At 41.1% G+C, this 16,868-nt stretch overlaps 1 protein-coding gene across 1 annotated transcript in view; it reads right to left on the reverse strand.

The window, feature by feature from the left end:
- Positions 1-16,868, reverse strand: part of Ticrr (TOPBP1 interacting checkpoint and replication regulator) — a 43,961-nt gene that overhangs the window by 18,024 nt on the left and 9,069 nt on the right. Inside the window, exons 4-13 of the mRNA XM_028873723.2 lie at positions 15,426-15,660; positions 13,282-13,411; positions 8,771-8,910; positions 7,344-7,562; positions 4,999-5,150; positions 3,151-3,251; positions 2,446-2,539; positions 2,279-2,358; positions 1,885-2,112; positions 1,119-1,215 (exon numbers count right to left, since the gene is read on the reverse strand). Coding sequence (XP_028729556.1) covers positions 1,119-1,215; positions 1,885-2,112; positions 2,279-2,358; positions 2,446-2,539; positions 3,151-3,251; positions 4,999-5,150; positions 7,344-7,562; positions 8,771-8,910; positions 13,282-13,411; positions 15,426-15,660 — 1,476 coding nt within the window. The remainder of the gene's footprint in view (positions 1-1,118; positions 1,216-1,884; positions 2,113-2,278; positions 2,359-2,445; positions 2,540-3,150; positions 3,252-4,998; positions 5,151-7,343; positions 7,563-8,770; positions 8,911-13,281; positions 13,412-15,425; positions 15,661-16,868) is intronic.

A 16,868-nucleotide genomic window follows, 5' to 3' on the forward strand; every position in this document is an offset into this window, starting at 1 on the left:
GGGTGGGTTCTAAACTAACTCAGGTTCTCAGGTTGGCGTGGCAAGCACTGTACCAACTGAGCATGCCCCCAATCCCTGGCTCTGTTTTTGTTTCCTTTTTTTTTTTTCAAGACAGGGTCTCTCTGTGTAACCCTGGCTGTCTTGGACTCACTCTATAGACCAGGCTGGCCTGCCTGCCGAGTGCTGGAATTAAAGGTGTACCCACTCTCTGTTTTGTCTGCATGGGGCGTCGAGTCCCCTGGATCTGGAGTTACAGATTATTGTGAGCTGCCAGGTGGGAACTGAACCTGGGTCCTTTGAAGAGCGGCCGGTGCTCTTAACCACTGATTAAGTCCCTACTGGATGGACTTTTTAAACATGGGTTCTAGAGCTCAAATTCAGTTCCTCGTGCTAAAGCAAGAAGTTTACGGACTGAGCTTCTATCCCCCCCACTCTCGTGTGTGTGTGTGTGTGTGTGTGTGTGTGTGTGTGTGTGTGTGTGTGTGTGTGTGTGTGTGTGTGTGTGTGTGTGTGTGTGTGTGTGTGTGTGTGTGTGTGTGTGTACGTGTAGCAGTTGTGGGGACTGAACTCAGGCTGCAAGTACTTTACTGAACTAGCCTTTGTTTTGTTTTGGTTGTTTTTTTTAAACTTATATTTCTTTATTCCTTTGGTTATAGTTTAATACATGTTCACAGAAATAGTCAATATTAGTTGATTATCCCTAAATTCAAAAGTCCAAACTCTGAACTGTGCTAAAATCCTAGGATTTTTCTCTCCAAAAGATTTATTTATGTATATGAGTGTTTTGTCTGCACGTAAGTCTGCACACCAGAAGAGGGCAGCAGACCCTAGAGTAGTATAGCTACAATGGGTTGTGAGCCCAATGAGGGTACCGGGAATTGAACTCAGGACCTTTGGAAGAGCAGCGGTACTCAACCATTAAGCCATCTCTCTAACTCCCGAAGATTAAAAAAAAAAATGTTTTGATTGTAAATACTCCAAAGTCCAACACTGAAGTATCATTTCAGATAAAGACCCTCCAAAGCTGACTTCCCACCCGGAAAAAGACTGCCTTTCCTCTTCACCATCAACCCCAGCCACAGAGGAACCATTAGCTCTTGTCAATGGCAATTACTCACATTTCTCGTACTTCTCTTGGACACTTTGGGAACTTCAATCTGTCGAAGAGTCTGTGAAATCTCTGCAATGCTTTTGTGTCTTATTAGTGCATTTTTCCTTTTAAAAACAGAAAACATACCAAGTAAAAGAAATATGTAGTGAGGCTTACAAGAAACAAGAATCTAAAATTCATTGTTTAAGTAAGTGCTAGTTAGTTAACTTGAGGTTGGCCTGTATTTATAACAAGTCCAGAATTATGAAAACTAACTACTACAGATTCGGCTAGTTAATGGAGTGACAGGCACAAGGGAAATGCACAAATAAGCTGAGACCCTGATCTCACTTCACAAGAGGTTCCTAGTTCTTAGATATCCCTACAGACAGTAAACAAGGGCTTTGTAAACCAAAACAAATACAACATATCGCTGGGCGGCGGTGGCACACGCCTTTAATCCCAGCACTTGGGAGGCAGAGCCAGGCCAATCTCTGTGAGTTCGAGGCCAGTCTGGGCTACAGAGTGAGTCCCAGGAAAGGCGCAAAGCTACACAGAGAAACCCTGTCTCGAAAAACCAAAAACAACAACAACAACAACAACAAAAAAACAAATACAACATATTCCCTGAGCGACAAATCTACAGTGTCAGATGCCACTCCTGAGAGTTGATGTCTGTGATTCGGAATCAAGGGCAACTACCACCTCAGTACGTTAGATGGGCCAAAAGAAGACTGTCTGCAGATTTGCCCCTTCTTTGAATTTAACGACAGTCCAGGGAACTGCTCCAGTACCTTCTCTTCTTGGCTGATCTGGTCCGCAGCTCCTCCAGCTGCTCAGACTCAGTGATGCCCGACACCGATCTGTGAGCACTTGATGAGGGAGGTGGCGACTTGCTCTCTTGAGTCATAGAATCATCACTAAAAAATTCTGTAGGAAGGACTCCAGCCAGCTTCTGAGGAATCTTTAACCCCAGGCTGTGGTAAAGTTGTCCAACTGTCCCTGGGATGGAGTCAATATACCTGTGGAGTGTAGTGGTTAGATATGGAACAGTTACCATCTCATCCTCTCTATCCCTCCACCCAGCCTAACAAAATGCCCTTGGAATCTTATAACTCTACACAGCACCATGTGTAGTCAGTCCTTGGTAAAACAATTTTAAACAAAGCCAGTAGTCATTAAACTTACAATCTCAAAATCTCCTCCAGAAACTCTGACAGGTACGCCGAGTCCTTAGTGAGACACACCATGCGGAGCAAATCTGTCACCTAAAAGAGGTCACAGAAAATCACCATAGTCTCTGCGGGAAGTGGAAGCAGGAGTGCATGCTCTCAGGGCGGCAGCCACGGACTCACCTCCTCCACTACTTGCTCCACCTCATCTGAACTTTCCAGTATTGAGGGGCACTGCTGACACATCTCCAGACGAAGAAACACCTGAAGCTGGCACCTTGAGGGAACAAAGGCTCTGTCACCTCTCCTTCAGCTGTCACTTACTGAGAACTCTTTCTCTGAGCAAAGATCTAACTATACAAGGAACAAGACCAAGAACTGGGAAGGCAGCTCAGTGCTGAAGCACATGCCTAGCACATACAGAGCCCTGGAGTCATCTCCAGTACTGAAAAGCAGTGCACGGGCGGGGAGACCCGGGTGTAGCTGGTTGGTGGAGAGCTTGCCTGGCATGCCCGAGGCCTCCACCTGATTCACTCCGTAAACTGGGTGTGATGATGTACACCTGCAACCTCAATATTTTTGAGGTGAAGTGGGAGAAGGAAGAGTTCAAGATTAGCCTCAGTTACAAAGCAAGTTTGAGGCCAGGCCAGGTTCTAAGAAAAAAAGGAAGGAAGGGAGGGCAGGATGGAGGGAAAGGAGTCTAATAAGAATCCATGCTTTCTCTGAATACTGGTGTGCTTGTTAGGGGATCAGATGACTCAAACTGCCCCGCAGAACATCATAAAGGTCACTAACAAAGCATGCTCAAGCAGTTGACAACTTTAGACTGCCCCAAGCTAACCTGAGCCCTGCTTTTGAGTAGTAAAATGAAACAAAGTGGTTTCTTACTCTCTGACTTTGTCTTCTTTATCCAGCTTCCCCCCTTGATTCTGTCGGAGAACTTTGCTGGTTTTTAAGAGGTTACTGGTCAAATGATTCAGGCAAGTCACCTGCAAATACAAATTATTATGTAGGAGGAAACTGTTACTTATTCCTAATGCCTTATATACTTCCCTCTTCTTTCATTTGAATGAAAACCACTGAAATGAACGCTTTCCTTTGATGTCTTAAAGAGAACGAGGGTTTAAAAAACAAACAAACAAACAAAAAAAAAACTTTGTGTAACCAAGTACACAGCAAACCTTTAGATTTCAACTGTTAAAGGAAGGTTCTTTGGGCTGGAGAGATGGTTCAACAGTTAGGATTAAGAGCACAAATTGCTCTTGCAGAGGATTCTTAGCACCTATGCTGGACTGCTCACAACTACCTGTAACTCCAGCTCTAGAGGATCTGACACCCTCTTCTGGACTCTGAACACACCTGCACTCACACACATATATACTACATACACACCTTGCTACACACACATACACACACACACACACACACACACACACACAAGCCCTTTTTTGAGAGGTTTTCTCTATGTAGTCCTGTTTGTTCTAGAACTTATCACATAGACCAGGCTGGCCTTGAACTCACCTCTGACCTCTCAAATGCAGGAATTAAAGGAGTGTACCACCACACCCATCTATATACACTTAGTTTTTTTGTTTGTTTGTTTGTTTTTTTGGTTTTTCGAGACAGGGTTTCTCTGTGTAGCTTTGCGCCTTTCCTGGAACTCGCTTTGTAGACCAGGCTGGCCTCGAACTCACAGAGATCCGCCTGCCTCTGCCTCCCGAGTGCTGGGATTAAAGGCGTGTGCCACCACCGCCCGGCTTATACACTTAGTTTAAAAAAAAGAAGGTTCTACAAAGCAGTGGTACCATAAACAGCTCTTGTATGCTATGGGAAAAGAGTCCTGCTTTGGCCATTAAACATGAATAAAGGCAATGAGGTATTCTAAAACAGTGCTTTGCAACACTGCTAAAGTTATGTAGGGAGTTGTTTTTAAAAACAAAAACAAATAGATGTCCAAGTCTCAACACAGAGACCTGGAGTTAGTCCATTAGTCTGGAAGGACCAGACACTAGCATTAAAAATAGAACAGGCTTGGAAAGCTAGCTCATCAATTAAGAGCAGTGGCTGCTCTTCCAGAGAACCCAGGTCTGATTTCCAGTACCTACACAGAGCTAACAAACATCTGTAACTCCAGTTCCAGGGAACCGATGTACAGGGCATGTAGACATACATTCACACAAAAGACCCATATACATAAAATAGAAACAAACAGATAAATAATAATAATAAACCAAAACAACAACAACAAAGTGATTCTGAAAAGCAGTTAGGTTTAAAACCATTAGTTCAATTCATGTAGCTAATACAAATTATAGCACTTTCATTAGGACAGAAGTCCCCTTAGATTTCTGGCCTTCCAGTTTATCAGGCTCACTCACATTCAAAAATCTGGAATTGTATACAATCCTTTACTCATCATTTAAAAAAAATTATTTATCTTTATTTTATTTTACATGTATGAGCGTTTTGACTGCATATACATCTATGTACCATCTGCATGCAGCACCCAAAGAGGCCAGAAGAGGGCATCAGGTCCCTTGGATTGGGAGTTACAAATGTGAGCAGCTGGGAATTGAACCTGGATCCTCTGGAAGATCCGTCAGTGCTCTTAACCACTGAGCCAGCTTTCCAGCCAACTCATAATTTTTCATCATGTACAGCATAATGGAAATTCTTCAAAGTATGTGCACTAAACCATCAACTACATCTATGACAGCATTATCTAGACTTTCTTACTTCTAATTCCTTGACATCCTTCGACTTTAAGAACACTTTAATGGTTGAGACCATATTCTGAGCACATGAATACGATGTGATTTCTCCTGTAGCCACAGTTTTTTGGTATTCTTCATGTATGTAAGACAGTAGCTCCTCTTCACTTTTAAAGTCTGTGGGGGGGGAAAAAAAGAACATTTGGTTACCATATTCTGATCAACTCTGTGTGTTATTTAAGGGTTTGTCAATTGGGAAGAGAGACTTTTGTCTTCCAAGAGAAATCTACCCACGTCTGGATTGCCATGACAGACACTATTTACTAGATAGTGTGCAGAGGCTGGTAATGATGTGAAACATCCCACAGTGTCTAGCACAGGCCAACACAAAAGGATAGCTCATCCAAAATATCACTAGTTCCAAGATCAAGGAAGACTAGAGATTAGTGACTATTTCTAAGGCTTTGTAAATATACAAATTAAAATTTAAGATCAAGAAAAAAATTTTTAAAAGTGTCTTTGTTCATTGATGACAAGATTTTCTACGTAGCAAATTGAAATAACTAACAAGAAAGCTCCTGGAATTAATGAGGGATTATCAGAAGGCTGTATGAAACAAAGTTAACCTACAAAAACCTGTAAATACTAGCAATTTACAAGTGGATTTGAAACTAAAACCACATTAGCAGGGACTAGATAAGGCTCAGTGGTTAAGAGCACTTGCTGCTCTTGAAGAGGACCTGGGTTTGGTGCCCAGCACCCACACAGTGGTTCACAACTGCCTGTAACTTCAGTTCTAGGGGATGTGACACCCTCTTCTGACCTCTGTAGATACCAGGTACACGTGTGGTACAAATACATAAATGCAGGTTAACACATAAACATAAAATATAAATTAATCTTTTTAAACTCACACACACACACACCATTAGGTTTTTTCTGTTTGTTTTGTTTTTCGAGACAGGGTTTCTCTGTGTAGTTTTGGTTCCTGTTCTGGATCTCGCTCTGTAGACCAGGCTGGCCTCAAACTCACAGAGATCAGCCCGGCTCTGCCTCCTGAGTGCTGGGATTAAAGGCGTGCACCACCACTGCCCGGCTTCATTAGTTATTTTAACATGCAAAAAAAAATGAAGTACTCAGAAATTAAATCTAACAAAATATGTGTTAGACCTATATGAGGAAAACTATAAAACCATGGAAGAAATCAAAGAACCAAATAAGTGGAAGTATCCCTATGTCCATAAACAGGCAGGCTTTGCATTGTCAAGATGTAAATTCAATGCAACCCACTGACGACCTCAACAAGTCAATCTGATTTTAAAGTTCATACAGAGACTAAAAGCCAATACAATGCTAAGAGATAAAAGCAGAGGACTAAAAACCACCCAACTTTAAGACTTACTATATGTGTGGTATCAGAAAAACAAAATACAAAAAGATCAATAGAACAGAATAGAGTTCAGTATTAGTACAGTCAACTGACCTGTGACAAAGAACAAAAGTGATACAATGATGCAAGATCAATAAATGGTGTAAAACAGCTGAACATCCAAATGGGAACGATTAAGTTCAGACACAATCTTTTTTTTTTTTTTTTTTTTTTTTTTTTGGTTTTTCGAGACAGGGTTTCTCTGCGTAGCTTTGCGCCTTTCCTGGAACTCACTTGGTAGCCCAGGCTGGCCTTGAACTCACAGAGATCCGCCTGCCTCTGCCTCCCGAGTGCTGGGATTAAAGGCGTGCGCCACCACCGCCCGGCAGACACAATCTTTTATCCTCCACAAAGATTAACTCAAAATGAGTCAGTCACAATATGAAAATAAAAGGTCTAAGATTGCTAGAAAATAACAAATAAAATCTAGATATCTAGGAGGAAAAAGAAACAGAAGTTCAAGGCAAAACGCTGTCACATAGTAGGCTTGAGCTTAGCCTGGGCTACAGAGATAAAAAGCCAATCAACTAAAAATAAATTAAATGTTCTACCATCATACTGATGAGAGTGTAAAAGGTAAGCCATAGATTTGAAGAAAATATCTGCATAGGACATCTGATAAAGGCTCATTATTTAAAACAGGCAAAGACCTCTTAAAACTCAATAAAAAACGGGCCTGCTGCCGAGCCTGATGACCTGAGTTGATCTCTAGGATCAAACTCATGGTGAATGGAGAGGACACCGAACTTCTGATCCTCCAGCCTCTATCTCCCAGTGCTGAGATTATATGTGTGCACCATGATGCTCAGTTTTATATGGGGAATCAAACCCAAAGATTCCATGAATGCTAGGCAAGCACTCTATCAGCTGGACTGGACTCCTCAGCCTCCAGCTCTCTATATAACAACACAGACACCAAACGCTCTAGAACGAATGGCTACCTTTAAGTTTAGAACTTCTTAATGTTCTTCCTCTGTCTTCTGATTTATCTCCTGTTCTGCTGACAGCTGTTTTTGGGAGGCCCTTCTCCACAGCCATGTCCGGACTACCATCCGGATATAACTTCTGAGCCTTTACATTTAGCCTCGCCACATTCAACATCTTCAAGGAGCGGGACATGGTATTCATCTTCTGTCTCACTGGAGTTCGGGGGATACCACCTGCCAAAACATCAGCGTGGGAAGAAAAGTCAACTTTCACTTCTATGGAATCAAGAACTGTATTATGTCAAAAAGAATACTGGAAAGAAATATCTCCCTTCAGAAATTATCTGAACCAGGGAGTTCTTTTATCTGCTTCTACCTACAGTATAAACAGGCTCCTTTTAGTGAAGTTTAGGAACTAAATATCGCAACAATCATTTTTTTAAGATGATGATGATTATTATTTTCATGCATGAGTGTTTTTACCTGCATATGTGTATATGATTCTTTTTTTTTGCCTGTGTGTGTGTGTGTGTGTGTGTGTGTGTGTGTGTGTGTGTGTGAATGTATCGTGTGCATGTCTGGTATCCAGGGAGATCAGAAGAGGGTACTGGATACCCTGGAACTGGAGTTACAGATGTTTGTGAGCTGCCACAGAGTGCTGGAGACTAATCCTGGGTCCTCTGCAAAAGGAAAAAGTGCTCTTAACTGCTCTCTCTCTCCAGACCCATCTCAATGATTTTACCCAAAGCAAATATCAAGCACGCTTCAATTTGGTGTTGCCCAAGAGACAGTGGTAATAAGACTTTTCTTTTTGGCAGTGCTAAGGATAGAGCCCATAGGTCATGCATGCTACGCAAGTCCATGGCTTTTCTGAAACACAATTAAGCAATCTGCATCAAAAGCCAATTTTCATACTCTTTAAACACAGTTTACTCATTTCTGGAAACTGCTAAGGAAATATCTCAGAGTTTATGCATGATCTATACTAGAGTATTATTTGTAATGATAGAAACTGAAAACAATCTCCATGTTCAACAACATGAGTGAAGCAGAAAGATTAAAAAGGCAAAGTTGGCCAGGGATGTAGCTCTAGGGGAAAGCACTGCCTAGCATGCCTGATGCCCTGGGTTCAGTTCCCAGCATGGGGTTCGGGGAGGCAAAGTAACTAATGAGCAAATATTTATAAATAGGGAAAAAAAGCTGTACTGATATTTCTATTATAATCAAAATGAGGATGTTCAATTCATTAGGAAGAACATCAGTGATTTAATCCATATTGAACTAATACAATATTTCCAAATTTGAAATATAAAAATTGTCTTTAGTTACAGTTTCAGTCTTAATCAACCTTTTTCATTTTTAGAAAGAGTAACAGTGTTTTAAAATGTAATCTCAAAAGGAAAGAGAAACTGCCTCAAGAAGCAGGTTTTCTATGTGCATACGTTTCTTTCTGCTGCGTTCTTGATTAACTACAGTAGATTCTTCATGAGATGTTCTCTGGTAGAGTTCAGAGAGGCAGCGCGTTAGCTCACTTTCGGTTTTAGAGGACTCTTCATTATCAGGTGAGGCAGCATGTAATAACCTATAAGACAAGATGCATCGTATAAGGCCAAATTCGAACTTTCCAGACCACCAGAATCAGAACAGGTGCAGGCTGTCTTCTGCATACATGCATGCTAGTCTTCAGCAGACTGACTGTCCCATGAGAGCTGGATGGTAGGGAAGGTTTGTCCCACCCTTTTTCCCTTTTTAAATATTTGCTGTTAATTTGAACATACAAACTTTTCAACCAGAAAAGCAGAGAATATAATATAAAAAGGTAAGAGTGTACCTAGCATCAAGGTTAGAGATTAAATTCTTAGTATATAATTTTATATTTATCTTAATACATAATTTTATAGCTGCTGCAGACTATTAAAAGAAATTAAGCATTGCTGACATAGTTAAAGTTCCACTCCATCTTCTCAACTACTGTATTTTTAAGTTTGTTTGCATCTTATGTGCACACGCACGCGCGCGCACACGCACACACACACACACACACACACACACACACACACACACACGACTTCTTATTTTCTTTTCTTTTGTTTTCTTTTTTAAGACAGGGTTTCTCTGTGTAGCTTTGCACCTTTCCTGGAACTCACTCTGTAGACCAGGCTGGCCTCGAACTCAGAGATCCGTCTGCCTCCCGAGTGCTGGGATTAAAGGCGTGCGCCACCACCGCCTGGCTAAAGTGCTTCTCCTATTTTTTAATCTCCTAGAGATTTATTATATATTCTGAGTAATTAAAATCTGATTTATATCTTTTGGCTAGCCAATATTATTCCGCCTGTACTGTAGCTTTATAGAAAATCTGCATGTCACAAGAAGAGGAACTTCTATTCTCACCTTACATTTGTTTGTTTGTTTGTTTGTTGTGACAGGGTTTCTTTGTAGCCCTGGCTGTCCTGGAACTTGCTTTGTAGACCAGGCTGGCCTCAAACTCACAGAGATACGCCTGCCTCTGCCTCCCAAATACTGGGATTAAAGGCGTGAGCCACTACCACTCAGCATTAGACTTTTATTTTTATCCATCCTCTCTTACATTTATTCCTAAGTACCTTAATTGTTTTCCAGTGTTAAGAGTCAAAACCAAGGCAGGGCAAGTACTTTACCTGTGACCTATACTCTAAGCCCTCTTAATGATTTGTTAACATAAACTTTCTTTTCTTATAAATTATACTTTTTAAGACCATAGTCTCAAGGGATCAACTCTATAGTTCATAAATGATAGTTTCTGTTTGTTATAGGCATGCTATTAACTTTATACGTTGATTTTGTATGTAGCAACACACTGTATTCTCTTAGTTTAATCATTTACCCGTAGAATCTTTTGGATTTTTCTATGATGATACTGTACATTCAATTCTTTTTTTTTTGTTTTTGTTTTTGTTTTTCCAGACAGGGTTTCTCTGTGTAGCTTTGCGCCTTTCCTGGAACTCGCTTTGTAGACCAGGCTGGCCTCGAACTCACAGAGATCCGCCTGGCTCTGCCTCCCCAGTGCTGGGATTAAAGGCGTGCGCCACCACCGCCCGGTTACATTCAATTCTTAAAGATACTTTTCAGAAATAATTCAGAGTAAATTTCTAAACTGAAAACTATAAAACACTAGAAGAAATTAAAGATCTAAACAGATAGATGTACCAAGTTTACAGATCAAAGACTAAACATGCCAGTTCTTCCCCCAATTTAGCTATGAGTCTATACATACCCAGTCAGAATTCCAACAGGCTTTTCTTTTGAGGAAATTAACAGGCAGATTCTGTGTGTGTGTGTGTGTGTGTGTGTGTGTGTGAGAGAGAGAGAGAGAGAGAGAGAGAGAGAGAGAGAGAGAGAGAGAGAGAGAGAGAGAGAGGTGGAGTATATATATGCATGCACATGGAGACCAGAGGAGAATGCTGGGCATCTTTATCGCTCTCCACCTTATATTTTAAGACAGGGTCTCATGTGTGGCCATTCCTGGCTTTTATGTGGTACTGGGGAGTTGAACTCAGGTTCTCTTGCTTTCATAGCAAGTGTTCTTACCCACTGAGCCATTTCCCCAGCCCCAATAGGCAGACTCTAAACCTTATACAGACGTTAAGAAATCTAGACTCAAAGCAAATAGAAAATAAACAAAACAAAGTTGAGAATACTTACCCTATCTGCGTTAGAGAGATAAACTATAAAGCTAAAGTATGTGGTATTGTAGTACAACATTTTAGACAATGTGGTATAATCATAGCTTCTGGACTGTTCTGTCTAGAAAGGTTTCTGAACAACAGTGGTCAACTGATGGAAAGTAATTAGGATTCTTCTAGCAAATGATACTGGAACCAATGGATAACTATGTAAGAGAAAAAACCCTAAACTTTACCTTTTAATAATAATTTGAATCTCTACTATATCTTCTACATTTCTAATACTGTGTATTTGTGTCCTTTATCTTTTTCAATTACCTCATCTTTTTTTAAGATTTATTTATTTATTATGTACAGTGTTCTGTCTGCATGTACGCCTGCATGCCAGAAGAGGTCACCAATGATCTTATTATAAATGGCTGTGAGCCACCATGTGGTTGCTGGGAATTGAACTCAGGACCTCTGGAAGAGCAGCCAGTGCTCAACTGCCTAGTCTTAAGGCTGACTTGACTTTTCTTTCTTTTTTATTTACTTTGTGCATGTACACAGTTATGGATGCATGATTAGTGTGGAGGTCAGATTACAACTTGTGGGGTCAGTTCTCCTTCCACCTTTCCACAGGTTCCCAGGAGCAAACTCAAACACAAGGTCTATGCAGCAAGCGCCTTCACCTCCTGAGCCACTTTGCTGACCCCTTACTTGACTTTTTAAGAAACCACCTTTTATTTTAGTCCTATTTTTCCACATAATCCATATCTGTTCTTACCCTTCTAACTCCTTCCTACATATCTTCCCAAGTGCTGAAGTTACAGGAGAGCACCACACCTGGTTCTTAGCCCTTCCTGTACTTGATTCTTATTAACTGGTTCTTAAATTTCTCTTTAGAAAAATAATCAGTGAAGCCTATATTTCTTTCAGTATAAATTAATCTATTGTCTTAGTCAGTGTTCTGTTGCTGTGAAGAGACACCATGACCACAGTAACTCTTACAAAGGGAAGCATTTAATTGGGGCTGGCTTACAGAGTCCACTGTCACCATGGTAAGGACCAAGGCTGCACATAGACAGACATGGTAGCTGAGATTCCACATCAAGATTCACAGGCAGCAGGAAGGAACAGACCCTGAGACTGGCTTGGGCTTTTGAAACACCAAAGCTCCTCCAGTGACACATTTCCTCCAACAAGGCCACACTTTCTCATCCCTCTCAAGTAGTCAAGTAGTGCTACTCCATACCGATCAAGCATTCAAATCTATAAGCCTATGGGTCCCATTCTTATTCAAACCACCACGCCTATATTATAGTTTGATATTTCCTTTGCATTTATGTGTGTGTGTGTGTGTGTGTGTGTGTGTGTGTGTGTGTGTGTGTGTGTGTGTGTACATGCACGCACGGTGCCATAGTGCACATGGAAAGGTCAGAGGACAACCTGCAGAAGTTCTGCCCTTCTTCCACCATTTGGTCCGTGGGATCAAGCTCAAGTCATCAGGCTTGGCAGCTAATGACTTCAGTCACCGAACCATCTCACCAAGCCAAGGTTGCTTAATTTCTACTTTAATTGATACTTAGTTCTAAATGTTTCTTGACTGCCGTATATTTATATAGATGGATAAATAGTGTGGTGGTTTACATGAGAATGGCCCCCATAAGCTCATATATTTGAGTGCTTGGTCCTCAGTTGGTGGACTATTAAGGATTAGGAGATGTGGCTTCGTTGGAGAAGGTGTGTCACTGGGTGTGGGCTTTGAGGCTTTAAAAGTCCACACCAGGCCTCATCTCTCTCGTAATTTGTCTCCAACTTGCAGATCAGATGTAAGCTCTCAGCCACTGCTCCCGAGCCATGCCTGCCTGCCTGTTGCCATACTCCCCACCATGACAGTCATGGACTAGCTCTCTGAAACTGGAAGCAAACACCTAATTAAATCCTTCTTTTATAAGTTGCCTTGGTCATGGTGTCTCTTCACAGCAATGGAACAGTGACTAAGAGAGATAGATGTGTTTCTATAATATGTTAGCATTTTACATTTGACTGAAATATTCCTCTAAATACATGTAAAATTAGCTGTTTTTCTAGTCTCAGAAATTTACTTCATTTTAAAAGTGTCTTTCAGTACAAGAAAATAATACAGTAATGTAAAATGCAGAGAACCACCATACTACATCAAGCTGGTAAATCTGCAATAGTAAACTGTGACACCAAGCTACAGAAGGCCAGGCTCCCTTCAAACAGGCCTGCTCACATCTGACTATTGCTTTAATAATCAATATACACAAAGATGTATGAAGCTTTACCAAAAGGATTCCATCAAGTCTGAGGTGGCACCACTGACGTTGGAAAAAGGAAACCACTTTTCCATCAGAGCTGGACTCCAGGGGCTGGTGCGACTAAGCTCCTGCTGGACCCACTCTGGAACACAGGGGACTAAAAGGACAGAAACAAGAGAAGACATCAGAACCAAGGAGAGAAGCCAGTGCTTTGTCCTGGGACTGACTCCCTCTCTCCAAAGTGCACGTGAATGCTCATTGTTAACAACACCCACCATTCCGCCATTGTGCATTGCATTACTGACTCCTACAGATCTGTCTTGTCTGGGGTGAGGGGGTGGGGAATGCAAACACAATTTGAAGTTTTTTGCTCTTTTTACTCACACAACCCTTTATCTTATTTCTGAAACATTACTCTAAATGAATTTAAAATTGTGCTATTTTTCAATTCTCAGAAATTTACTTCCTTTTAAAAGTGCCTTTAAGTGCAAAAATAAATAATGTACAAACAAAAGCAGTCTAAAACTGCAGAGTAGAACCACTGTACTGTATCAAGTTGGTAAATCTGAGACAGTAAGATACGACACTGAGTTATAGAGAAGTGGGTTCCTTTAGAACAGGCCTGCTAGAGGATGTGTTTGGAACATCAGAATAAAACCTCATGAATAGGACCTTATCTGGATAGAGTATGGTGGGAAGTCTGGACAGTAAGGCATCACACTGACTTACATACTCCAAGAAACTGAGCCAGGCTAGAGCACACTGGCAAAATACTCAGAGTGCCATCTTACAGCATTCTAAAAGAGTCTTCTGCCCTGTCTCTAAAGACTTAACAAATAGTCTATACACCTGACAAATAAGACAATGACACATATGAAATACCCCATTGCTTTGATTAGTGTGATTATTTCAAATATGCTAATACATCATCCTACCCAAAAAGCAAGAGTTGAATTTAAAGTGGGTTAATGTAAACACAACAGGAGAACACAGCACTCTCCCCTGTCCTGTTCTAAGCTATGCTCCAGCCTGTCTGGCCACGTTCTTTTCCTTGTCAATCACCATATCTCTCTAACACCAATCTCAACCTCTCCTTTCACTCCCTTCTGGGACAGCATCTTCACCGCTTGTTTATAGAAGGAAACCAGGTAACACTTACTTACGAATTGAATGCCCCTTTCACAGAAGTTGTCTATTGACACTATTACTGTGCATTTCCATGTAACAATGTGCACATGGATGTCAGAGACAACTTAGCAGAGTCGGTTCTTTCTTTCTAGCTGTACATGGGTTCCAGAGATCCAACTTGGATTCTCAGGCTTGGCAGCAAGCATTCTTACCCTCTCGGTGCCATCTCCACCACCCTGAACTTTCTTTTTGTAATTGTATGTGTACGGGTGCAGATGTCTCTGCACCGCTTTGTGAGTACCTGTGAAAGCCAGAAGAGGGTGCTGTACCCCCTGGAACTGGAGTCACAGTTGTGAGCTGCCGTGTGGGTGCTGGGAATTGACCCTGGGGTCCTCCAGAACAGCAGCCAGTGCTCTTAAGCACTGAGCCATCTCTCCAGCCCTCATGCAGCCTTCTCCACCCCGAGCTTTAATTTTTTCAGTGTATAAAATATAGGTTTCACTGTATTTTCATTCATTTTTAAAACCTTTTCATTGATGCTTTTATACATGTGTCATTAACCTTGTTCATATTTATCACCTGCTTCCTACCTGTCCCAGTTTTGCTGTTCCCCTTCTCACTGTCAAACAGTCCTGCTTTCATGTCACATGTGTATGTATGTACACAGGAAGATAGCACCCACATGAGGGAAATACAGACTATTTTGTCTTCCTTTCCTAGTACACTGTTATTACCAATGTCCCTCCTCTTTGTTTTTTTAAATCTCTCTCTGCTTTCATGTCCTATCCATCTACATGTATAGTCATAAACTATAGTAAGAGCCAAGCTTCATCTTATGACTAATTTCAAAGTGCTCCACAGAGCCTTTAGCCCAACTCCTTCAGGGTTTCTAAACTAGCGATTTAAACTGCTTATAGCTTGTACTAGAGCTTGCTTTTATCTTTCTTACAACATCCTGGGGTTCCACCAAATGCATGATGGGTAAGTCTAAAAGAGACTGCAAACCACTCCTTGCCATGTTAATCACTGGTAGGACAACTTACCAGAAGAAGCAGGATCTTCAAATAAATTATGAACCTGATTCAGTACACTATCTACAACATCTGAGAAAAGGGAAGCTGTATCCTGGGGGCCTTCAGCCACAACTGTCTGGAGAAAATGTCTTTGAAATTCAGCTTCTTTGGCTCGAAACACTGTGAGAATCATAGCATTGGCAGAGAATGGGGAAATAATTCCTGTGATGGGGGGCCAGCCTTCACCAGGATCCACACTGGCAACCTACAAAGAAACGCTAATTAGTTGAGAATATTATTGTCACTATGCCTAAAAGAATGTAGCCTACTAGAAGACAGAACAGTAGTTGGCTATCAGTGGCAGAAGAGAATTTACTAATAATGTAGTCCCTACATTTCAACCCATAAAAAAAGCTTGCAGTGCCAGTAGTATTTACTATGTGCTTTTCGTCTGTTTCCTTCCATTGTATTTGTTGTATTTTAATAGTGAAAAGCAGGAACACAAGATTTATTCAATTGGGGAAAACAGAATAAAGAGACCCTGGCGACCTTCTTCAAGTCTAGTACGTGGCCCCCGAAGCAAGTGCAGCAGCATCTATATACTCAGCACACATTTGCTGAACCTTACACCCGCTCAATTTAAAATGATTATCGCCTCCACTTTACAGGATGGGTTGGGGCTTAGGAAAAAGCTACTTGTTCAAGGTCACCTGTTGGTGCAAGAAAAAGCTACTAGGAACATCTGACTTCAGAACAAACGTACTTCATTGTGAGGCAATACAGTCACTGAAGGGGTTTAGCCAGCACACAGCTGGGCAACAGAGCCGAGACCTAATCCAAAAGGTCTGACTCCCCAAGCTCGTCTACCCAGTACAATCAAGTTTTGTACCACATTAGCAATAACACAGTATAGTGTTCTTTTCACTGGAGTATGTAACTCTTAGGACAGTTTCCACACAAGATCTAGAATCTTCCTCTAGAATCTTTTACCAAAGGATCTAGAATAAAGATACTTCCTGAGATTACAAAGGCAAGGAAAAATAAGGAATTTGAGAGTAATTACAAAATAGCCTTCATAGCTGGGTGTGGAGCTGCACACCATTTATCCAAGCACTGGAGGGGCAGCGGCCAGCCTGGTCTACAAAATGAGTTCCAGGCCAGCTAGGGCTACACAGTGATACTCTGTCTCAAAAAACCAAAAATCAAAAGAAACAAAAGACACCATCATTTTAAAGTCAAAGCTGGGTATATTTGTGTTCCTTTCAGAAGACAGTTCTAAGTTTGAGTGACTATCCTTATGCTATTGTATTTAATTTTATATTGTAGCAGCTTTTTCTTAAATACATTAAAAGCAAAGTATATTACAGAATATTTAATAAATAGTTCACATACAACCATCTCATTGGGCTAGCTACCTTTTCTCTATGTAAATTCAGGATCTTTAACTTAATTGGATTCATGATGTATGCAACT

The sequence above is a fragment of the Peromyscus leucopus genome, chromosome 1 (assembly GCF_004664715.2).
Source record: "Peromyscus leucopus breed LL Stock chromosome 1, UCI_PerLeu_2.1, whole genome shotgun sequence".
Classification (NCBI taxonomy): domain Eukaryota; kingdom Metazoa; phylum Chordata; class Mammalia; order Rodentia; family Cricetidae; genus Peromyscus; species Peromyscus leucopus.